This window comes from Lithobates pipiens, unplaced genomic scaffold (assembly GCF_037356315.1).
Source record: "Lithobates pipiens isolate NorthernLeopardFrog02 unplaced genomic scaffold, aLitPip1_a1.2 Scaffold_16, whole genome shotgun sequence".
NCBI classification, from domain to species: domain Eukaryota; kingdom Metazoa; phylum Chordata; class Amphibia; order Anura; family Ranidae; genus Lithobates; species Lithobates pipiens.
The window spans coordinates 569,680,087-569,705,091 of NW_027507748.1; the positions used below are offsets into that span (position 1 = coordinate 569,680,087).

The window sequence follows — 25,005 nt, forward strand, 5'->3', positions numbered from 1 at the left end:
GGATTACCACACTGGCCTATGGGCGCCACACCATTTAAGGGCCCCACAATCACAGATCAAAATCATATTGATTTGATCTTCAAAGTAAATTACAATTAAACTTTTTTACATTTTTTAAAAAAGATAGAAAAAATGAATCAACTCAAAAAAAAAGAAAACCTTACATTAAAGACTATATAGAGAAAATACTGTATTAATGTAATGTACTCAGTAACAACTTAAAGTATATAAACCATAGATATTAGGTTCCCATTAAAGTTTGTCTTTTAAAAGTTCATCTTCTTTCAGCCATGAGTTTGTAAAACATTTTGGTGCAACCGATGTACATGTAATATAGAGTAGTGATGGTCATCTCTATCTAGCGGCTGATGTGCACACTATTTTATTCAATGGTATCCCACTAGAGGGCATGCATGAGAATCCTCCAGAAACCTGTCAGGGGGCCCCAAGGTGTCGACTGCCCTGGAGCTTCCACAGAGTTTTTAATGTGGCATTGTAGTAACCCAATTATTTGTTTTATACTTCAGTGTAACAGCAGATGAAGGTTAAAAAAATCAATCTTGCGGTTGGAGTACCTGTTCAGGGTACATGGGTGGAAGATGAGAGCTAGAGCTTGGGTGTCTGTCCCAAGGTTCACTAGTAGTACACATCGCTGGAAGGAGGTGTGGTAGTGCCACCTGCACTATCACTCATAACCTATAGTGTCACCAGTACTGCATATGTTGTGCTGCCATAGAGCACATTACTTTTCAAGCCTTTTTAAATGGTGTGTTCAGTTGTGAATTGGGAGTTCTGTATTTGGATTTGACAGTAAACCAGTTAATACAATTTGAAGCAATTCTTATTAATGTTTACTTCTCTCCAGCCTAGATGAGGCTAATGCAAGTTCTTATCAAATGGAAAATTCTGTTGGTAGAAAGTAATAAGAATTGCATTATATATATATTAAGGCAAAAGCAAAAAGCAATATACAAAGTGCAGTAAGCCAGGATAACAAGCGGTAGTCAGCATTCATTCTTTACTCTAATAAAATGTGAACTCTGCTAGGGGTTGCTACAATATGTATATAATAGTTGCCTTTTGCACAGCTCTATTTAGTATATGTGAGACCCATTTTTTGTTATGTTTTGAATACACAATAGAATGGTTAAAATTGCTATCGTATTTTCTCCCCATTGGGGAGTTTATCTTTTATTTCCTGTCCCATTGACACAACAAAGTGAGAAAACAGATCTAAAGTAAAGGACATTTGTGACCACGTGTTTCTGTTTGAAAGACTTTCTCTTTACTTCTGTTCTGGTGACAACTTGGTTATGGATTTTCCAATTACTTTCCGTTCTGGTGACAATGGTTACCAGGATAAATTTCAAATCCAAAACAAGCTTTAGATATAATGTAAAATGTATTGTGTTTTATGTACCACATTTGAACTGATAAGGACTAATGTTTTTATTTGTTGCAGTTCTTTGACCGGCTTCTTCTCTTCGCTATGCCAGCTAAACACCAGCCAGATTTTAGCTACCTGCGGCATGTGCCTCTGCGAAAAGTCCATCTTTTCACCATCATACAGCTGACTTGTCTGGTTTTACTCTGGGTTATTAAGGCATCTCCAGCTGCTATTGTTTTCCCAATGATGGTAAAAAAAATATTTGAATAATGTTTGTGTGCCCTAATAATGGTCTAATTGACCATTAAAATTGTGTTCAAAGCAGTTAACATACTCCATCTTGTATTTCTTATGTCATCTCATCTATGGTCCTTCGTGTCTTGATGTCACTATCATCATCTTCTTACATGTGCACAGTACCAAAAACATGCAGATGACTCTGGAAATCTCTTAACATGGGCTGTTGAGGTAGCAGAATACTCTAAAATTCCACCCAGGAGCTTGTAACAACCACTTGTGGTGGCATGGGTTTAGGCTTTCATACTAGTATGGACACCGTGAACATGGCTTAAAGTGTAATTGTGGCCAGGGTATGGACACTTAGGTATATGATAATGCATAACAAGCAGTAAGTGAGCTTTAAAACAAGCCCTCACTGACTTCAGTAGCTGCCGGTGTTCTATCAGAAAGTGCAACGGAAGTAACATTCCCTCGCAGCCATCTTGCTACAGCTGCACTTGGACACACTTAGCCTACAGTCTGAAGTCCCGAAGGGATATTAAAATCAGAGGTGTTCTGTCAGATCAGCAAACCTGTGAGATCTGCAGGCTTGCTGCTGCTTTTGACATTCAACATCAAAACAGTGTCACGGATTTCATAATCCTGTATTTTACTATATAAGTTCAGTTTACTGGTAAAAAATATTTGTGAAATGCAAGACTTCAGTGGGTGTAAAAAGATGTCCACTTGCCACCTTCTGACTGTAGGCTTACTGCAGGTGAGTAAGAGTGTACCAAGATGGTCACAATGGAACGTCCCTTCTATTGCATTTTCTAATGAGTAGCAGCTTTCTGACAGAACACCGGCACTGTGGAGCAATTCTTTCTCAAAATTCACAGCAGAATCAATTAAAACGGAGTTCCATCCAAAAGTGGAACTTACGTTCATTTATCTCCTCCCCACCCCTCCAGTGCCACATTTTGGCACCTTTTGGGGAGGACGGATACCTGCCAAAGACTTCCGGGAGACCGGGCCATGGCGCATTACGTCACTAGCTTGGCTCCCTCCTCCTTCCCCCATCACCGGGCCAGTAGGAGAGTGCAGCGGTGCCTCGTGCATGCACAGTAGGGATCCGACGTGCCATAATGCTTCACTACTGTGTTCCCTTACCGGCAGTGGCAGCAGAAGCACCCGACAACTGATGGAAACATGAGCTGCGGTGCTGACATCGCTGGACTCCAGGACAGGTAAGTGTCCTATTCTTAAAAGTCAGCAGCTGCAGTATGTGTAGCTTCTGGCTTTTAATTTTTGCAGGGGTGGGCGGACCTCCACAGAAAGTACAGGCCGGCAACTCGACAGCTTCTCCATAGAAAATATTTAAGCATTACAGCAGTAACATCATCCAAAAATACTGATGCGTTTCGGCCTTCATCAAAAGCAGAAAAATATGACATTAAAAACAGGTGTGTATATATAAGGGAAAGCAGCCCTTGTGAGGTATGAAGGGCAAAATTCACTTAATTAAAAAAATCAAGCTTTGCTCACTGCTGTGTTGGGGTTTCCTCTGCTTAGGATGTGTCAATTTGTGTGACCTGAATGATGGCAGTAGGATGCCAGATGAAAGCTTAAGAAGTATTTGCATGATTATATTCTTGACTTTTGAAGCTGAATAGAGATGTTACTATTACATTATAATGTGTACAGAGTTGGTGTAAAGCAGCGTTTTGTGCACATGTCAGGTCTGTCTTTGGGATGTCAGAGCTGTTCTGTTTTTAGGATGGTTTGAGAACTTGGTGATAAAACTTGGTTGATATTTATTAGTTTATTTCTAATATTTTATTATCTACTACTGCACCATTTAAAAGTATAGCTGCTCAACAAAAATGTGTACAGGTAGGGTGAGTGGAACGATAGTTCAGCTGCTTCCAAAGAGACGTGACCAAACTGGTCCATGCCAACTCAGCTTAGCCATTCCAGTAGTAACTCGGAACCTTCCAGCCTTTTAATCTCTAATATAAACACAGGGCAGGTTGCCTGGGATAGGGGTAGCCAGGGAGCTTCTGCATCGGCTGTGAATTTGAGGATGCATAACTCCATAGTGGCTGCAGCTAAAGAAGTTGACAAGGGCTCTTTTTAAAGCTTACTTACTGCTTGATAAAAATAGCAATACAGAATCAATGGCAGGGGTAGCGCCTGAATTGGAATATGACAAAACGTCATCCATTATATGAAGTTGATTAAGTAGATGAAGTAGAATAAAGTTTAGTTGTTTACAAATCATGACTTGACAATGGGGTTGATTTTACTAAAACTGGAGTGTGCAAAATCGGGTGCAGCTGTGCATGGTAACCAATCACCTTCTAACTTCAGCTTGCTCAATTAAGCTTTGACAGAAAAAAACTGGCTGATTTCTGTCTGGTTTCTGTGCAGAGATTTTGCACTCTCCAGTTTTAGTACATCAACCCCATGGAGTTGTTTTGCAAAGCATTGCTGATTAAATTGCCGAGTTTACCAGCATGATGTCCTCCCAACAGTTTTTCAGGAAACATACAGTACCTTAAAATGTTAGCATTATTAAAAGATTTACATATTCATATAGGAAAATAAAGCACAGTAAGAAATGGGTTGACCGTGAATATATTGGGTGTAACTTATATTGCAATCTACATCAATATGATGACATGATATGTCATATATGCATTCTGAGCAGCTTGCTGTTAAGTAAGTTTGAGAGCTGATGTTACTGATCATTTGTGGTTTGGTTGCAGGTACTCGCGCTTGTGTTTGTCCGAAAAGTAATGGATTTCTGCTTCACAAGCCGGGAGCTAAGCTGGCTTGATGACTTGATGCCAGAAAGCAAAAAGAAGAAGCTGGATGATGCTAAAAACAAGGCTAAAGAACTGGAGGTAATAGGGAAGAATCCTTTTTGTATTGTGGGAGACATTTAGCTGTATATCATAATGCAATGTACATAGTGCAGTAATCCATAGGAACCAGTCACAGCTCTGTTAGATTGCTGAAAGTTTATTTTAATTGGTTGTGGCATGAATTACTGCACAATGGGTGCAATAACGAAAGGTCCAAACTGAAAGTGCACCTGGAACTGCAGTCGATCCAAGGGGGACATGCAAGGAAAATAAAAACAGCATTTTAGCTTACACATGATCGGATAATAAAATATGCAGAGCTTCACCTCATTTTAGATCTACCCCTTAGATTTACAGCGATTGCACTTCCAAGTGCACTTTTAGTGCAATTTCAAGTAAACTTTGCACTTGTAGTGCAAAGTAGATTTGCCTTTCACGAATAATCCCCAATGTAAATTTCTCTTTACTTTATTAGTATGTATTTATTTATCTTAATCATACTTTAGCTAATGCTTTTAAATGTTCTCTGAGCAGCTATCGGTACATTTATATCAGGTAAAGAGTTCACTGATGGAACTCTATTGGGCTTCATGTAGTAGTTAAGGCTTGGTTCACACCTATGTGAATTGCATCTGTTCCCGCAGCCAAATCGCACTGCTCTTGGGAGACGGGCGGGGCTACCATTCATTCTGACTGATATACCAAATGTGTGGCACTAAAAGTAAATAAAATTAAAGCTAGAGATGAATATTTAAATAATAACTTATGCATATATACTAAAATGTAAAAAAAAAAAAAAAACATACATTTTGATCATCATTCTGAATGGCACCCCCACGCATCTCGGCTCACTTTTGCTGCAGGCACAGCAGCCCATTCATTTAAATAGGCTGCCGTGCCCGTGCAAACGTTTACATCGCAAGACGCAGACGTGTGAACCTAGGGTGAAGGAATATCAGTGTGGATGTTATGATCAGACTCAACTTGTAAAGTCAGTGGGGTTGATTTACTAATGGATTTGAGGCTGTTGACCTAGGAAACTGAATGTTCGTAAATAAGGCAAACCTCTGTTCTCTTTGAAATATACTAGCAGAAACCAATTTTTTCCTAATTTCCTTCACAAATGATTAGGTATTCAACCTGAGCACAAGTTCACCTTATTTACTAACATTTGCTTGGCAATATAACTTTTTGGGTAAATTAAACCCATTATATTTAAAAACAAAAAACAAAAAACATTTTGGCATATTTGAGAAGGAAGTATCACCCATCATAATTAGTGGAAAAAACACATTTCCATACACAAATATTATAGAAGCAGCTGGACAAGTTGACCCAATACGCCCATTGTTCCATGTATGTCAAGCAAATATATAGACAGTAAAGTGACTGTTCTCTATCTATAAAAATCATAAGGGAGAACACATCAACACTTTCTGTGCCAGCTAATTACAGTAAGTTTGAAATCATGCATAACCTTTCAGGCGTTTTGACTACGCCTAAATTGTTTGTAGGGCATGACAATTAGTGTATGCGTGGCTTAACCACTCCCATTTTGACTTGTTTGGGCTCTAGGCTCACATTATCACATGTTTCCATTGCCAGGCTATGTTGCTATAGCTGACAATAGAGTTTTATTAATTTATTTTCTTATATCTAGAAAGACTGCAACTATTGCTGAACCTCAGTGTGTAGATTTGTATCCAATATACTAGGCAAAGGCAATAGGTAACAAAATACAATTATCCGATCATAATAACACCTTGTTACTCCCCAACTACTAGTTCTGCCGGTTTAGTAGCATGTGCCTGGCTGAAAGCATTAAAAAAACATTCAATAAAATAAGTAAGTTATTAAAAAGGGATTAAAAAAAATTTGTATTTAAATATTAGTAGTTCCAGACTACTATAATAAATGCTATAAGATACTAATAACCTTTTAATACTTCCAGTCTGGGCTAATGTTGACATTCCTCTCCTACGATTTTTTTTTCTTTTTTGACATTCCTCTCCTATGCCTCTCCTACAAAAAAAAAATCATTCTTTAAGCAGAGACCCTAGAGAATAAAATGGTGGGCGTTGCATATTTTTATGTCACACAACATTTGCACAGCGGTTTTTCAAACTCCAATGTTTTGGAAAAAACACAATTTTAATGCACAAAAACACAATATAATACCCAATTGTTTGGTAAAATAGATGATAAAAGATGTTATGCCGAGTAAATAGATAATATGTCATGCTTGAAAATTGCATCGGCCCATGGAGCAGCACCAATATACGGTACCTAAAAATCTCCATAGTCACGCTTTAAAACCCTTTACAGTTTTTAGAGTTGCAGAGAAGGTCTGGTGATATGATTATTCTCCCTCTGATGTTCACGGCAATACCTCACATGTGTGGTGGGATCGTCGTTTACATATGCATGCGGGACCTTCATTCACATTTGCGCGTGAGCACTGGAATGGAGATGCTTTAAAAAATATATATTTAAAAAAATATATATATTTTACATTTTTGTACACTGTACTTTTTTTACCTTTTTTTTTTTTTTGTCATCTTTATGAACAACATCCATTGTAATAGCATGGCCCGTGATAGGTCCTCTTTATGGAGAAAAATATGGAGTGTATCGGATCCCTTATCTCTCCTCTGGCCTCCAATGCAGCCGATCAGACACAGATTGATCTAATCAGCTGTTTTACTGAATGCCAACGGCCAAGAAAAGAAAAAAATGAATCATTCCATTCTTCTCAATGTGTGCCCAGAGCTGGATGCTGCCAGCCGCATTCTTACCGGGCTCCCTGATCTCACAGGAGAGCCCAGTAAAGGTGTATCCCCATTATGCCGCCAGTAAAATTAATCCAGCAGGTTGTTAAACGCTAGTATTATTATTACTTTGTAGTGAATCGCCGGCCCAACAAAATGATATCTCGAGATATCACCCTTCCCGTTCAAGGATGTTTTTAAACGTATGGCGAACAGGAAGTGGTTAAAACAAAGCTGATAAACTGGGATAACAGGGTGGGGGAGGGGGGAGTCAGGTTAAATTGGGAAGAAATTTTGACCTGACAACTGAATGTCAGCATATGATCACTGTATAAAAAAAATAAAGCATTTGTGTAACTGCATACCAGATGTCACTGGCCCATCTAACCAATCATTTGAGAGAGGTTGCTGTAGTTTTACAAATATGACTATTGTTCAGAAAGATAAAACTGCTAAACTAATGTGACTTTAATGATCCTTTTCCCATAATTCACGCATATTTTTAGCATGTGACTGATGGATTATGGGCTTTTATTGTTGATTAACACCCAAGATCAAAGTAGCCAGCTCTGTACTGTTTGGTAATTAAAATAACAAATGCACTTTGATTAAAAGAGCGTATTCGGATACATAGTGGTTTATGTCTACTTGTTACTTTTGTTTATTGAGCATTTGGTTCACTAATAATTTAAGAAATCATTAGCTTTTATTCTGGACTGGACATCCAGAAACAAAATGCAGATGCATTTCTCCTAATCGTACAGTACAGGACTTGAAGTAATTCACCATGGATTATATGCAGCCGCCTTCAGGTGATTGGACACTGGCAAAAGCTTTGCTGGGAATGCCCCCAGTGTACCCTCCTATAACCCCACCAACTCTGTGGAACTGAAGTTCTTTGCTAGTTTGCTTAGGTGTTAGGCATCTTCTCTTTATTTTTCATTACTTTTTTTTTAACTGACACTTCTTTCAGGATCCAACCGCTTATTGTTTCAGGGCTCACCAGCAGTTTTCGGATTGATTACCCTCTTTGTACATTCAGAACCATACCTAGCTCCCGCAGCCACAGCCGGCCTGTAATGTTTGCGACTGGCACTAGATCCTGCAAATGGGGCTCGCCTTTGCACATGATCAAACAAGTGTAGTTAGCCAGGTGTGATCTAGAGGTAAAGGGTTGTAATCTATTCCTGTGGCCCCCAGACTCCGAAGACCCCTTTAAGTGGTATGCCCACTGTGGAACCTGCAGCATGGATACATCGGTGGTAGGTAAAGCTATTATAATATTAACCTTTTTAAATTTGTCATGTTTTTTCCCACACAACATTGCTGCTCAGGTGGTAACGTAGTTGCACTATGCCTTGTGACTGACGCATTTCCACGCACCATCTTCCACCAAAAAGCACATCTGCTGGTCTCCTGGCTACCTGGTGTTTCGGCGACACAACCAAAGGCTATAGGGCAGTGCCTGGGTTATTGCAGCTCCTTTCTCAGACATACAAATACCCTCTCATCCCACATCCAATTCGTGAGTACCCCACAGTGGAACCCCTCACTTAGTAATAGTGGAGACATGGCGCAGAGGGGCTGAGTAAAAAAAAAAAGGCCTCATAGCTACAGAGAACAGAGGAAAACCAGTAAAAATCTCAGGGTGATAGCTGTTCCCCTATACTGACACAGCTCCCTTCCTCTAATTAGAAGCATAGAAAAGTCTGCCCATTTTATTTTAGTTTTTTGTTTTTATGTTTTTTTTTATTTTATTTTTTTAATTAACCTTGTTGTCTGACTATAGATCTATGTTTATCCCAAGCATGTTTGAAGCCATTTACTGTTTGTCTCACTACCTCTGTTGGTAGTTCCAATTCCAATCGTCAACCACCCTTTCAGTAAAATAATACTTTCTAAGATTAGTTTTGAACTTTCCTCCAGTTAGTTTGATTTTTTTCCTCTGTTCTTGATTTTGGTTTCATGTTGAAAAGACTGCCTTCCTGAACCTTATTCATCCCCTTGATATATTTAAAGGTTTCAATCATGTCTCCCCTTTCCCTTTTTTCCTCCAGACTGTACATATTAAGTTCCTGAAGTCATCCCTCTCAGGCATGCAACATCTGACCAAGACGGATTTTACTCCAACTATGTCTGATTTCTTTGGGGAAACTGTTTATCTTGAACCTTTAGGCTTCAGTTCCCGAAAGCACTCTTCTGCCTCCTTACCACATGAATGGGCATTGGCGGTGGAGGTGTATTGGAGGCAGACACAAAAGAGGATCCTGCAGAGGAATTTTCACCGTATGCATGTTATAAGACACAAGCTAAAGCTTCCCGACATATGCTTTCTACCCAGTTATTTTCTATTCATGATCACTGAACTCATTATTGATGTGGTGCAGCCTTTGCAAACCTTTCGCCACTTGTTCAAAGCTTTACCGGGTGGACGTTCAGGGCTCTGATGCAAATTTTGGCTGCAAGGTGTGTCAAGCTGTCACCTGAGTCTTTAGGGTCCTTTGACCCTTCCATGTTGGTCTGTTTGCTATGTTGCTGCCCGCCCCTCAGTTCATTGCTTGGGGACATTCCATGGTCTGACTTCCTGCCCTGTACTATATAAATGAGATAATGGGAATTTTGACTTGCAAGTAAATTCCATATCTTGAAGTACAGGACACAGTTCCCTCCCCTTATTGCTCGCTACAAATCTATACAAAAGAGTGGGCAGAGTTCTATAGGGGGAATACTGGGGACGTTTCCACCAAAGCTTTTGCCAATCGCCTAAAGGTAGCAACATATAACCCATGGTCTACGATTTCATGTTTCTTCTACAGTACTCCAAGATATGGAATTTACTAGTAAGCCAAATTATCATTTACCATTATCCCTCTACATACTATAACTTGACAATCCTCCAGAAAGAGTGGGAATCTTGGTGGCATTGCTGGATGTACAGACCTGGGAATATTTTGTAACAGTAATCTGTATTTTTTTTTGTAGGAGGCAGAAAAGATGCTGCAGTCAGGTGAAGACAAAGGGTCGCAGATTCCTTTAGAGACCAGGAAATTACTGGGCAGCCCTGGGAAAAACAATAATTCCAGGTAAGTTCTACATCGCCCTTTGTTAGGAGTTGTGTAGGTGGCTTTGCAAGAGGCCACCCTTAAATAGGTGCTGCCTAATGCAAATGGGGCTTGGACTCTTAAACAGCTGACTAGATAAATGTTTGACCATGCACTTAATTTACCAGTTGAGTAATTTTTCTTTCCAAATCATTTTTTGAAAGAAAACCATTTTTATTGATTTAAAAAGAGTTTTATTAAGTTAACTGACTGCAGACGTTAACAAAAATTAGTATGGATGTAGCAAGGTAAGAGGGGCATTCTCAGGCCCGCTGAAATGCCATTTGCAGGAGGGGCCAAGTTTCACAATAATGTGCCACCTAGTGGCAACTCCAGACCGTTCAAACTGCACCCGTGGAGTTTTCAGAAAAGGGCAACTAAAAATGTAAGAAGCAATCTCTAATTTATTTATTTTTTTAAGTTATGTAAATGGAATGAGAACCTGTAACAAATATAAAATAGGAGTTGTCTCAATTTGGCTGAAAAAGTGGAAATAAACATTAAGCTGCCTAGATGAATCAAGTTTAGCCAATGTCATGATCAGAGAGACAGCCGCTCTCTGGAAAATAATCAAGGGTTGTTCATCCTGGATATTTGGACTAAGTATTATTTGAAATACTCCTATATATTGGAGTTAACTTAATACAAAATCATGCTAGGCAGATATGTACATGCCCGACAAATATCCCTACTAGTGATGGACGAACTTCCGACGGGACGTTTCGCGAACGCGAAACGCGAACGGACACAAACGTTCGCGAAAACGACCGTTCGCCGCGGGCTCCATTGACTTCAATGGGAGGCGAATTTCGCAAACCTTTAGGTCGAATTTGCGGCCACGGGGTAATTATTAGGGGGTAGCACGTAGTCCCACCACCTGGACAATAGCATAATACATGTATGAGGTGAATTTGGGATCGATAACTACAAGCATTTTTTTTTTATTTGGGAAATTGTTCTGACAATTCAGGACTATGGAGCTAATGAAGGCAATGGAGGAGAGGGAAGGTCAGGGACCAGGGTAGGCAAACAAGAGGGTGCAGGAGATACAGAGCACTGACAGCAGCACCGTAATACAGAGCACTGACATCAGCACCGTGACATACAGCGCTGACAGCAGCTCCGTGACATACAGCGCTGACAGCAGCTCCGTGACATACAGCGCTGACAGCAGCTCCGTGACATACAGCGCTGACAGCAGCTCCGTGACATACAGCGCTGACAGCAGCTCCGTGACATACAGCGCTGACAGCAGCACCGTGACATACAGCGCTGACAGCAGCTCCGTGACATACAGCGCTGACAGCAGCTCCGTGACATACAGCGCTGACAGCAGCTCCGTGACATACAGCACTGACAGCAGCTCCGTGACATACAGCGCTGACAGCAGCTCCGTGACATACAGCGCTGACAGCAGCACCGTGACATACAGCGCTGACAGCAGCTCCGTGACATACAGCGCTGACAGCAGCTCCGTGACATACAGCGCTGACAGCAGCTCCGTGACATACAGCGCTGACAGCAGCTCCGTGACATACAGCGCTGACAGCAGCTCCGTGACATACAGCGCTGACAGCAGCTCCGTGACATACAGCGCTGACAGCAGCTCCGTGACATACAGCGCTGACAGCAGCTCCGTGACATACAGCGCTGACAGCAGCTCCGTGACATACAGCGCTGACAGCAGCTCCGTGACATACAGCGCTGACAGCAGCTCCGTGACATACAGCGCTGACAGCAGCACCGTAAGCAGCCCCAGGAGGAAGTCAGCACAGCACAGGGATGGTGTGATCCCCTCATAATAAGAACCCCCAGGAGGAAGTCAGCACAGCACAGGGATGGTGGGAGCCCCTCATAATAAGAACACCCAGGAGGAAGTCAGCACAGCACAGGGATGGTGGGAACCCCTCATAATAAGCAGCCCCAGTAGAAATATGACACCGCTCAACCTCTTCAAAGAGGAGGGTAGGGGCATATAGTACGGTGTGCTTTTTTGGGTCAGGGAAGTGAGCCAAATGAATTAAGAAGGTCTGTGTGCTTGATTCCAAAAATTGTTTATAGACATATACATGGTCTACTGATCACATGTGTTGAATTCCTCCGAGATCCATGCCTCATTCATTTTTAGAAATGTGAGGTAGTTAACACTGTGGTGAGCTAGGCGAGTACGCTTATCGGTCACAATCCCCCCTGCTGCGCTGAACGTCCTTTCGGACAGGACACTGGATGAGGGGCAAGCCAACAGTTCGATTGCAAATTGGGCAAGCTCTGGCCAGAGGTCAAGCCTGCCCACCCAGTAGTCTAGGGGTTCATCACTCCTCAGAGCGTCCACATCGGCCGTTAACCCAATGTAGTCGGACACCTGACGGTCTAGGCGTTCCCTGATGCTGGATCCGGATGACACCTGTCGATGGGTCGGCTGAAAGAATGACCTCATATCCGAAGTCACCAACACATCTTCAAACCGGCCTCTTCTTGCAGGCGCTGTTGGATTGGTACCCGCAAATCCTTCTCTGGGAGTGGGAATTGCTCCTCTGCCAGCGCACGCAAAAGCAGAATGCAGCATTTCTCGAAGCAAGGCCTGGAAGTGCTGCATTCTGACAGCCCTCTGCGACGGCGGTAACATTTCCGCCATTTTGTGTTTGTACCGGGGGTCTAAGTACGTTGCCACCCAGTACTGGTCCTTGACCCTCATGCTTTTTATACGGGGGTCCCTATTAAAACACTGGAGCATGAAGGCCCCCATTTGCACTAAAGTGGAAGCGGTGTGGTGGCCTGGCTCCTGCTCATCATCCAGGATAATGTCGTCCTCTTCATTCTCCTCTCCCCATCCTCGCACAACAGGGATCCCAGAAAGGTTTAAAGCATGCTCTTCTTGCTCCTGCTCATCCGCCCCGGCACCATCCTCCTCTGACTCCTCATCAGACTCCTGTTGTTGACTTGTCTCAGATAGAGTAGCCCCCCCTGGGAATTCATCCAGCATTGCGACTTCCTCATCTTCCCGCTCCTGCTCCTCCACAGCCTGATCAATGACACGACGCAATGCACGCTCCAGAAAGAAGGCATAAGGTACCATGTCACTGATGGCGCCATGGCTGCGACTGACCAGTTTGGTGATCTCCTCAAATGGCCGCAGAAGTCTGCATGTGTCGCGCATGAGCAGCCACTGGCGCGGTGAAAAAAAACCCAGCTCCCCAGAACCGTTTCTTTCGCAGAGTTCATACAGGTAGACGTTAACTGCACGTTTCTGCTGGAGCAGCCTATCAAGCATATAGAAGGTTGAGTTCCATCGCGTCGGGCAATCGCAAATAAGACGTCTGACCGGCAGATGGTGTCGCCGCTGAATGTCAGCAAGGCGAGCCATGGCCGTGTAAGATCTTCTGAAATGGGCCGAGATTTTCCTTGCCTGCCGCAAGATGTCCTGGACCCCAGGGTATTTGACAAGGAATCGCTGCACGACCAAGTTTAAGACGTGTGCCATGCACGGCACGTGCGTGATTTTGCCCTGTTTCAATGCGCTAAGCAGATTGGCACCGTTGTCACACACCACTTTACCAACTGTCAAATTGAGCGGTGTTAGCCACTCATCTGCCTGTGAACGCAAAGCTGAAAGGAGTGCCGGGCCAGTGTGGCTCTTTGCTTCCAGGCACAACAGACGCAGCACGGCATGGCAACGTCTCACCTGGCATGTGGAATAGGTTCTGGGGAGCTTGGGCGGTGCAGTGGAAGAGACGCTAGCAGCGGAAAAGGAGGAGGCAGCTGAGGAGGAGAGGGAGGAGGATGGAGTAGGAGGAGGAGAAGAAGAGTCAGGCCTGCATGCAATCCGTGGCGGTAAAACCAAATCTACACGGGTGCCACGGGTTACATGCTTGACGGCCGTCAGAAGGTTCACCCAGTGGGCAGTAAAACTGATATACCTTCCCTGCCCGTGTTTGCTAGACCACGTGTCTGTGGTCAGATGTATCTTGGCACCGACACTGTGTGCCAGAGATACATTCACTTGCCGCTGAACATGGCCATATAGCTCTGGGATGCCCTTCTCTGAGAAATACTTCCTTCCTGGGACCTTCCATTGTGGTGTTCCAATGGCCACAAATTTGCGAAAGGCCTCCGAGTCCACCAGTTTATATGGCAGTAGTTGGCGGGCTATGAGTTCTGACAAGCCAGCCGCCAACCGTTGGGCAAGAGGGTTATCCGGCGTCATCATTTTTTTACGCTCAAACATTAGGCCCACGGAAGCCTGCCTTTTTGCAGAAAAATGTGAGCTTGGCGTGATGGAAGGTGGAGTGGAGGACAATTGTGAGGAGAGAGGAGAAGGAGAAGTAGAAGACGAGGCTGGACGGTGAGAGCCTGCAGTGTGGCTTTGTGTGTTCCGTTGCTCCCACTGGGCTCGGTGATGGCTGCTCATGTGCCTTCTTAAGGCGGTCGTCCCTAGGTGAGTATTGGGCTTACCGCGACTAACGCGTTGACTGCAAAGATTGCAGATGGCAACGCTATTGTCAGCAGCGGACACGTTAAAAAAAGCCCACACTGCGGAGCCATGTGCCGGTGTCCTGGGAGCGCCAGATGTGACCGTACATGGTCGATGACTCGCTCCTGATACATTTGCAGTCTGCTTTGTCCCTGCTGTGCAATGTAAGTCATTGCTGCTTCTCCTCCCTATCTGCTGGTCCATATCTCCCTCTGAACTCCCCTCCTCTTCCTCTCTTGTGGGCACCCACGTGACATCACTAGACACGTCATCATCAACGTCACCTTCCCCACCGCTATAAGTAGAGTAGGCAGCAACACCGGGGACCAACCTCCTCCTTGGGCTGATCTGGGTACTGGCGTCAGACTGCTGAGTAGCGCTTGTTGCTACCTCCTCTTCCTGATCCAATACCAAGAGTGGCTGCGCATCAGAAATGTCCTCTTGATATGGATCGGAAAATAATTCCAGTGACTCAAGCGGAAGGTATGTGGTGGTGGTGGTGGTGGTCGTGTTGTTGGTGGTAGTGTCTTTGGGGGTGCACATAGCAGAGAGTGAAGAAGAGGGTGCAGATCGAGAGGATGAGGAGGGTGCAGAAGAGTAAGGCTGAGCGAGCCACTCAACCAAGTCTGGTGCATCCTTTAAAGTAATTGAACGCACCTTCTGCAACTTCCCACTTTGGCTCAAGCCTGTTGCTCCTGCCCTACCCCTACCACCCCTGCGGAAGGGCCTGCCTCTTCCTCTGCATGTCATTTTTTAAATGACCCTGTGACAAAACTCTTAGTCCCTATACCGCTGAAGGACTGCTGCAGTATAGGTGAGCGGTCAGCAGTGGTGCACGTCAACCCTATCTATTGTGGACCTATAGCGGTCCTTACAGAACAGCAGACTGTACCGCACTCAAGCCTATGTACCGTAGCACCCTATACCAAGTTACCAGTCCTTATAAGAACTTTTGTGGACCAAGCAGGTTGTGTATTAGTGTTTAGCAGACTGTACGTCAGTCCCTATACCGCTGAAGGACTGCTGCAGTATAGGGCAGCGGTCAGCAGTGGTGCACGTCAACCCTATCTATTGTGGACCGATAGCGGTCCTTACAGAACAGCAGACTGTACCGCACTCAAGCCTATGTACCGTAGCACCCTATACCAAGTTACCAGTCCTTATAAGAACTTTTGTGGACCAAGCAGGTTGTGTATTAGTGTTTAGCAGACTGTACGTCAGTCCCTATACCGCTGAAGGACTGCTGCAGTATAGGGCAGCGGTCAGCAGTGGTGCACGTCAACCCTATCTATTGTGGACCGATAGCGGTCCTTACAGAACAGCAGACTGTACCGCACTCAAGCCTATGTACCGTAGCACCCTATACCAAGTTACCAGTCCTTATAAGAACTTTTGTGGAACAAGCAGGTTGTGTGTTAGTGATTAGCAGACTGTACGTCAGTCCCTATACCGCTGAAGGACTGCTGCAGTATAGGTGAGCGGTCAGCAGTGGTGCACGTCAACCCTATCTATTGTGGACCGATAGCGGTCCTTACAGAACAGCAGACTGTACCGCACTCAAGCCTATGTACCGTAGCACCCTATACCAAGTTACCAGTCCTTATAAGAACTTTTGTGGAACAAGCAGGTTGTGTGTTAGTGATTAGCAGACTGTACGTCAGTCCCTATACCGCTGAAGGACTGCTGCAGTATAGGTGAGCGGTCAGCAGTGGTGCACGTCAACCCTATCTATTGTGGACCGATAGCGGTCCTTACAGAACAGCAGACTGTACCGCACTCAAGCCTATGTACCGTAGCACCCTATACCAAGTTACCAGTCCTTATAAGAACTTTTGTGGACCAAGCAGGTTGTGTATTAGTGTTTAGCAGACTGTACGTCAGTCCCTATACCGCTGAAGGACTGCTGCAGTATAGGGCAGCGGTCAGCAGTGGTGCACGTCAACCCTATCTATTGTGGACCGATAGCGGTCCTTACAGAACAGCAGACTGTACCGCACTCAAGCCTATGTACCGTAGCACCCTATACCAAGTTACCAGTCCTTATAAGAACTTTTGTGGAACAAGCAGGTTGTGTGTTAGTGATTAGCAGACTGTACGTCAGTCCCTATACCGCTGAAGGACTGCTGCAGTATAGGGCAGCGGTCAGCAGTGGTGCACGTCAACCCTATCTATTGTGGACCGATAGCGGTCCTTACAGAACAGCAGACTGTACCGCACTCAAGCCTATGTACCGTAGCACCCTATACCAAGTTACCAGTCCTTATAAGAACTTTTGTGGAACAAGCAGGTTGTGTGTTAGTGATTAGCAGACTGTACGTCAGTCCCTATACCGCTGAAGGACTGCTGCAGTATAGGTGAGCGGTCAGCAGTGGTGCACGTCAACCCTATCTATTGTGGACCGATAGCGGTCCTTACAGAACAGCAGACTGTACCGCACTCAAGCCTATGTACCGTAGCACCCTATACCAAGTTACCAGTCCTTATAAGAACTTTTGTGGACCAAGCAGGTTGTGTATTAGTGTTTAGCAGACTGTACGTCAGTCCCTATACCGCTGAAGGACTGCTGCAGTATAGGGCAGCGGTCAGCAGTGGTGCACGTCAACCCTATCTATTGTGGACCGATAGCGGTCCTTACAGAACAGCAGACTGTACCGCACTCAAGCCTATGTACCGTAGCACCCTATACCAAGTTACCAGTCCTTATAAGAACTTTTGTGGACCAAGCAGGTTGTGTATTAGTGTTTAGCAGACTGTACGTCAGTCCCTATACCGCTGAAGGACTGCTGCAGTATAGGGCAGCGGTCAGCAGTGGTGCACGTCAACCCTATCTATTGTGGACCGATAGCGGTCCTTACAGAACAGCAGACTGTACCGCACTCAAGCCTATGTACCGTAGCACCCTATACCAAGTTACCAGTCCTTATAAGAACTTTTGTGGACCAAGCAGGTTGTGTATTAGTGTTTAGCAGACTGTACGTCAGTCCCTATACCGCTGAAGGACTGCTGCAGTATAGGGCAGCGGTCAGCAGTGGTGCACGTCAACCCTATCTATTGTGGACCGATAGCGGTCCTTACAGAACAGCAGACTGTACCGCACTCAAGCCTATGTACCGTAGCACCCTATACCAAGTTACCAGTCCTTATAAGAACTTTTGTGGAACAAGCAGGTTGTGTGTTAGTGATTAGCAGACTGTACGTCAGTCCCTATACCGCTGAAGGACTGCTGCAGTATAGGTGAGCGGTCAGCAGTGGTGCACGTCAACCCTATCTATTGTGGACCGATAGCGGTCCTTACAGAACAGCAGACTGTACCGCACTCAAGCCTATGTACCGTAGCACCCTATACCAAGTTACCAGTCCTTATAAGAACTTTTGTGGACCAAGCAGGTTGTGTATTAGTGTTTAGCAGACTGTACGTCAGTCCCTATACCGCTGAAGGACTGCTGCAGTATAGGGCAGCGGTCAGCAGTGGTGCACGTCAACCCTATCTATTGTGGACCGATAGCGGTCCTTACAGAACAGCAGACTGTACCGCACTCAAGCCTATGTACCGTAGCACCCTATACCAAGTTACCAGTCCTTATAAGAACTTTTGTGGACCAAGCAGGTTGTGTATTAGTGTTTAGCAGACTGTACGTCAGTCCCTATACCGCTGAAGGACTGCTGCAGTATAGGGCAGCGGTCAGCAGTGGTGCACGTCAACCCTATCTATTGTGGACCGATAGCGGTCCTTACAGAACAGCAGACTGTACCGCACTCAAGCCTATGTACCGTAGCACCCTATACCAAGTTACCAGTCCTTATAAGAACTTTTGTGGACCAAGCAGGTTGTGTATTAGTGTTTAGCAGACTGTACGTCAGTCCCTATACCGCTGAAGGACTGCTGCAGTATAGGGCAGCGGTCAGCAGTGGTGCACGTCAACCCTATCTATTGTGGACCGATAGCGGTCCTTACAGAACAGCAGACTGTACCGCACTCAAGCCTATGTACCGTAGCACCCTATACCAAGTTACCAGTCCTTATAAGAACTTTTGTGGAACAAGCAGGTTGTGTGTTAGTGATTAGCAGACTGTACGTCAGTCCCTATACCGCTGAAGGACTGCTGCAGTATAGGTGAGCGGTCAGCAGTGGTGCACGTCAACCCTATCTATTGTGGACCGATAGCGGTCCTTACAGAACAGCAGACTGTACCGCACTCAAGCCTATGTACCGTAGCACCCTATACCAAGTTACCAGTCCTTATAAGAACTTTTGTGGAACAAGCAGGTTGTGTGTTAGTGATTAGCAGACTGTACGTCAGTCCCTATACCGCTGAAGGACTGCTGCAGTATAGGTGAGCGGTCAGCAGTGGTGCACGTCAACCCTATCTATTGTGGACCGATAGCGGTCCTTACAGAACAGCAGACTGTACCGCACTCAAGCCTATGTACCGTAGCACCCTATACCAAGTTACCAGTCCTTATAAGAACTTTTGTGGACCAAGCAGGTTGTGTATTAGTGTTTAGCAGACTGTACGTCAGTCCCTATACCGCTGAAGGACTGCTGCAGTATAGGGCAGCGGTCAGCAGTGGTGCACGTCAACCCTATCTATTGTGGACCGATAGCGGTCCTTACAGAACAGCAGACTGTACCGCACTCAAGCCTATGTACCGTAGCACCCTATACCAAGTTACCAGTCCTTATAAGAACTTTTGTGGAACAAGCAGGTTGTGTGTTAGTGATTAGCAGACTGTACGTCAGTCCCTATACCGCTGAAGGACTGCTGCAGTATAGGGCAGCGGTCAGCAGTGGTGCACGTCAACCCTATCTATTGTGGACCGATAGCGGTCCTTACAGAACAGCAGACTGTACCGCACTCAAGCCTATGTACCGTAGCACCCTATACCAAGTTACCAGTCCTTATAAGAACTTTTGTGGAACAAGCAGGTTGTGTGTTAGTGATTAGCAGACTGTACGTCAGTCCCTATACCGCTGAAGGACTGCTGCAGTATAGGTGAGCGGTCAGCAGTGGTGCACGTCAACCCTATCTATTGTGGACCGATAGCGGTCCTTACAGAACAGCAGACTGTACCGCACTCAAGCCTATGTACCGTAGCACCCTATACCAAGTTACCAGTCCTTATAAGAACTTTTGTGGACCAAGCAGGTTGTGTATTAGTGTTTAGCAGACTGTACGTCAGTCCCTATACCGCTGAAGGACTGCTGCAGTATAGGGCAGCGGTCAGCAGTGGTGCACGTCAACCCTATCTATTGTGGACCGATAGCGGTCCTTACAGAACAGCAGACTGTACCGCACTCAAGCCTATGTACCGTAGCACCCTATACCAAGTTACCAGTCCTTATAAGAACTTTTGTGGAACAAGCAGGTTGTGTGTTAGTGATTAGCAGACTGTACGTCAGTCCCTATACCGCTGAAGGACTGCTGCAGTATAGGGCAGCGGTCAGCAGTGGTGCACGTCAACCCTATCTATTGTGGACCGATAGCGGTCCTTACAGAACAGCAGACTGTACCGCACTCAAGCCTATGTACCGTAGCACCCTATACCAAGTTACCAGTCCTTATAAGAACTTTTGTGGAACAAGCAGGTTGTGTGTTAGTGATTAGCAGACTGTACGTCAGTCCCTATACCGCTGAAGGACTGCTGCAGTATAGGTGAGCGGTCAGCAGTGGTGCACGTCAACCCTATCTATTGTGGACCGATAGCGGTCCTTACAGAACAGCAGACTGTACCGCACTCAAGCCTATGTACCGTAGCACCCTATACCAAGTTACCAGTCCTTATAAGAACTTTTGTGGACCAAGCAGGTTGTGTATTAGTGTTTAGCAGACTGTACGTCAGTCCCTATACCGCTGAAGGACTGCTGCAGTATAGGGCAGCGGTCAGCAGTGGTGCACGTCAACCCTATCTATTGTGGACCGATAGCGGTCCTTACAGAACAGCAGACTGTACCGCACTCAAGCCTATGTACCGTAGCACCCTATACCAAGTTACCAGTCCTTATAAGAACTTTTGTGGAACAAGCAGGTTGTGTGTTAGTGATTAGCAGACTGTACGTCAGTCCCTATACCGCTGAAGGACTGCTGCAGTATAGGTGAGCGGTCAGCAGTGGTGCACGTCAACCCTATCTATTGTGGACCGATAGCGGTCCTTACAGAACAGCAGACTGTACCGCACTCAAGCCTATGTACCGTAGCACCCTATACCAAGTTACCAGTCCTTATAAGAACTTTTGTGGACCAAGCAGGTTGTGTATTAGTGTTTAGCAGACTGTACGTCAGTCCCTATACCGCTGAAGGACTGCTGCAGTATAGGGCAGCGGTCAGCAGTGGTGCACGTCAACCCTATCTATTGTGGACCGATAGCGGTCCTTACAGAACAGCAGACTGTACCGCACTCAAGCCTATGTACCGTAGCACCCTATACCAAGTTACCAGTCCTTATAAGAACTTTTGTGGACCAAGCAGGTTGTGTGTTAGTGTTTAGCAGACTGTACGTCAGTCCCTATACCGCTGAAGGACTGCTGCAGTATAGGGCAGCGGTCAGCAGTGGTGCACGTCAACCCTATCTATTGTGGACCGATAGCGGTCCTTACAGAACAGCAGACTGTACCGCACTCAAGCCTATGTACCGTAGCACCCTATACCAAGTTACCAGTCCTTATAAGAACTTTTGTGGACCAAGCAGGTTGTGTGTTAGTGTTTAGCAGACTGTACGTCAGTCCCTATACCGCTGAAGGACTGCTGCAGTATAGGGCAGCGGTCAGCAGTGGTGCACGTCAACCCTATCTATTGTGGACCGATAGCGGTCCTTACAGAACAGCAGACTGTACCGCACTCAAGCCTATGTACCGTAGCACCCTATACCAAGTTACCAGTCCTTATAAGAACTTTTGTGGAACAAGCAGGTTGTGTGTTAGTGATTAGCAGACTGTACGTCAGTCCCTATACCGCTGAAGGACTGCTGCAGTATAGGTGAGCGGTCAGCAGTGGTGCACGTCAACCCTATCTATTGTGGACCGATAGCGGTCCTTACAGAACAGCAGACTGTACCGCACTCAAGCCTATGTACCGTAGCACCCTATACCAAGTTACCAGTCCTTATAAGAACTTTTGTGGACCAAGCAGGTTGTGTATTAGTGTTTAGCAGACTGTACGTCAGTCCCTATACCGCTGAAGGACTGCTGCAGTATAGGGCAGCGGTCAGCAGTGGTGCACGTCAACCCTATCTATTGTGGACCGATAGCGGTCCTTACAGAACAGCAGACTGTACCGCACTCAAGCCTATGTACCGTAGCACCCTATACCAAGTTACCAGTCCTTATAAGAACTTTTGTGGACCAAGCAGGTTGTGTATTAGTGTTTAGCAGACTGTACGTCAGTCCCTATACCGCTGAAGGACTGCTGCAGTATAGGGCAGCGGTCAGCAGTGGTGCACGTCAACCCTATCTATTGTGGACCGATAGCGGTCCTTACAGAACAGCAGACTGTACCGCACTCAAGCCTATGTACCGTAGCACCCTATACCAAGTTACCAGTCCTTATAAGAACTTTTGTGGAACAAGCAGGTTGTGTGTTAGTGATTAGCAGACTGTACGTCAGTCCCTATACCGCTGAAGGACTGCTGCAGTATAGGGCAGCGGTCAGCAGTGGTGCACGTCAACCCTATCTATTGTGGACCGATAGCGGTCCTTACAGAACAGCAGACTGTACCGCACTCAAGCCTATGTACCGTAGCACCCTATACCAAGTTACCAGTCCTTATAAGAACTTTTGTGGAACAAGTGAGTTGTGAATGTTTAGCAGACTGCAGCAGAAGGGCAGCAGTCAAGTATAATATCCTTTCTATATTTGGAAGAAAGAATATTATACATGTACAAGCCTATTACTGTACCACTGATACCAGTCCTGAAAAGAACCTTTGTGGAACTAATAATAACAGCAAGTCTTTAAAATTACCCTCACTGCCTGACAACACTGCTTCCTTCCTGTCCCTATACAAATTGGCAAAAAAAGAGAACGATTAGTGGTTACTGGAACAGCTCTTTTGTGGACCTTGATAGTAACAGCTAATGATGATGATGATGATGATGATGATGAAAGACTAATCTGGCTGTCCCTGTAGCATACACCGTCCTTTCCCTTTCTCTAAACTAACAAAAGACACTCAGGCTGCTGCAAGAATCAGCAGCACAGCAAACCTATCAACACCTAACACCTATACCAGTCCTGAAAAGAACTTTTGTGTACCAAATAGCTAGTGGTTTATCTCTCCCTACTCCACACAGGAACCTGTCCCTATCTTAACAGAAGAAAGAATGTAAAATGGCCACCGGATCGGGTGTATTTATAGGTTAGGGGGAATGTACAAGTGTCCATGTGCTGTCATGTCTCAATTGGCTGTCCTGTATCACATGATAAACGTGTCACCAAAGGTTAAAGTTCTTGTATACATTAAACACGTAAGTCCGCCGCGGCGAACGACGGAAAAAGGCGTTCGAACGTGCGGACCGCGAATGTCGGAAATTCGCCGCGAAACGACCGCCGGGCGAACCGTTCGGCCATCACTAATCCCTACAATCTTAAATTTCAAAAAGAAAAACCAGGAGCAGCTTTTACTTGATCATTTAACCTTAGAGTTTAAATCACTAAGGTGTCTGTTTATAAAAATAATTTGTAGCGCGAACGTGACAAGCTTTTGCCCAGACTTGACGAATTCTAACAGTATGTAGCCTAATGCAGTTATTTTCTATGATTGTCGGCTCCATCGAGTGGCCATAATGCTCATTTTGCCTTTTTGTCTTGCATGTTATTTTTCTTTTCTTTTCTTTTTTTGAGTTTACAAGCACTTTAACTGCTTGTTTACTAATATTTCATTAGTATGACGTTTATTCAGAATGCTGCATTTGAGATAGCTCATAAGTGGTTAAACCTGTCGGCAGCAGAGCGATCTGCTGGCCAGTGTAGGCTAAGGCTTCAAAGACATTTTATATTGTCTTTTTCTATACAACATTATACTGAAGTTTGTGACCAGAAATCAGGAAGCTTGAAACACACGATGAAAGAGGCAGGTCATATGAATTGTGACTACAGGTTAACCCAGAGGAGTTGCTAGATGGCAAAAAGACCAGGGGCTTCAGCCCGAAATCTAAGGGTGGGGGGGGGGCAGTAGTGCCACGGGTTCTTTGGCTGGGTGGTGGGGTTTTGTGGTTCTGTGGTGGTGGGTAAGCTCACTTGCTGCCTGGCTTACCAGTGCCCTTACACACACTGACCTACCTCCCTGACATGCACTGACCTACCTCCGACATGCACTGACCTACCTAACGGACATGCACTGACCTACCTACCTGACATACACACACTGACCTACCTGACCAGGAGGCAGACTTCAGCAGCTCAGCTGAGCAGTGGTGTACGAGGTAGCCAGAGAAGAGAAGAGCCGCCCAAGCAGGGATCAATGTGGCGCAGCGGCCACATTGTAATTCCCGCCTTCTGGAGCCTGCAGCGCCTATGATGGCCGTCACATGTCCCGCGGTCCCTGCTAGTTGACTTGTCTGCACTCAGCAGCACTTGGGATCAGATCGGTCCGTGCTCGGCGGCAGGCGGCCGCGTTCAGGGCTAATAATAGAACAGTGCCCACCCGAGACCTGGGGCTTTTTGGGGTCCCACTCTGGGCTTCCACAACGGTCAGCCCCCCCCCCCCCCCCCCCCCGCCGACACCACTGCAGTTAACCATATTGCTTGCAGGCTTTCAGATGACTCTACTCTTCTCATAGGGTGCAGTTTCTTTCTGTATCCTACCCATTCTCTTGGCACAATATAAACCAAGTATTTCAAAATTTTGGAGGCCTGTGTGAGCAGAGATGATGCGAATGAAAAACAAACAATGTTTCTTAGTGTTTTCTAATTCTGCATACAGTACTCCTTTTAGCACTTTTAATTATGTGATGGTTTTTCATTGAGTGTGTCTTACTCAAAGTGAACCTTGCACTGCAAGCAAGGTCCACATTTACCTTTGCTGCCCCTCACTCTTGCTGAAATGTTGTAAATCAACGTGAAAAAAGACTTGTAAGGAAAATAAAAATATATCACTATTCCTCCGGCTTTTATGGTGCTGGGGGGGAGGGGGTTGTGACATCATCATCTTCCAACGAGGACCTGGGGAATGCCAAATACTCCAAACCTTGTGGCAA

At 45.3% G+C, this 25,005-nt stretch overlaps 1 protein-coding gene across 2 annotated transcripts in view; it reads left to right on the forward strand.

The window, feature by feature from the left end:
- Positions 1-25,005, forward strand: part of SLC4A8 (solute carrier family 4 member 8) — a 317,175-nt gene that overhangs the window by 285,851 nt on the left and 6,319 nt on the right. For both annotated transcript variants that reach the window (XM_077483707.1, XM_077483708.1), the window contains exons 21-23: positions 1,463-1,636; positions 4,375-4,512; positions 10,224-10,324. In XM_077483707.1, the coding sequence (XP_077339833.1) occupies positions 1,463-1,636; positions 4,375-4,512; positions 10,224-10,324 (413 nt within the window). The remainder of the gene's footprint in view (positions 1-1,462; positions 1,637-4,374; positions 4,513-10,223; positions 10,325-25,005) is intronic.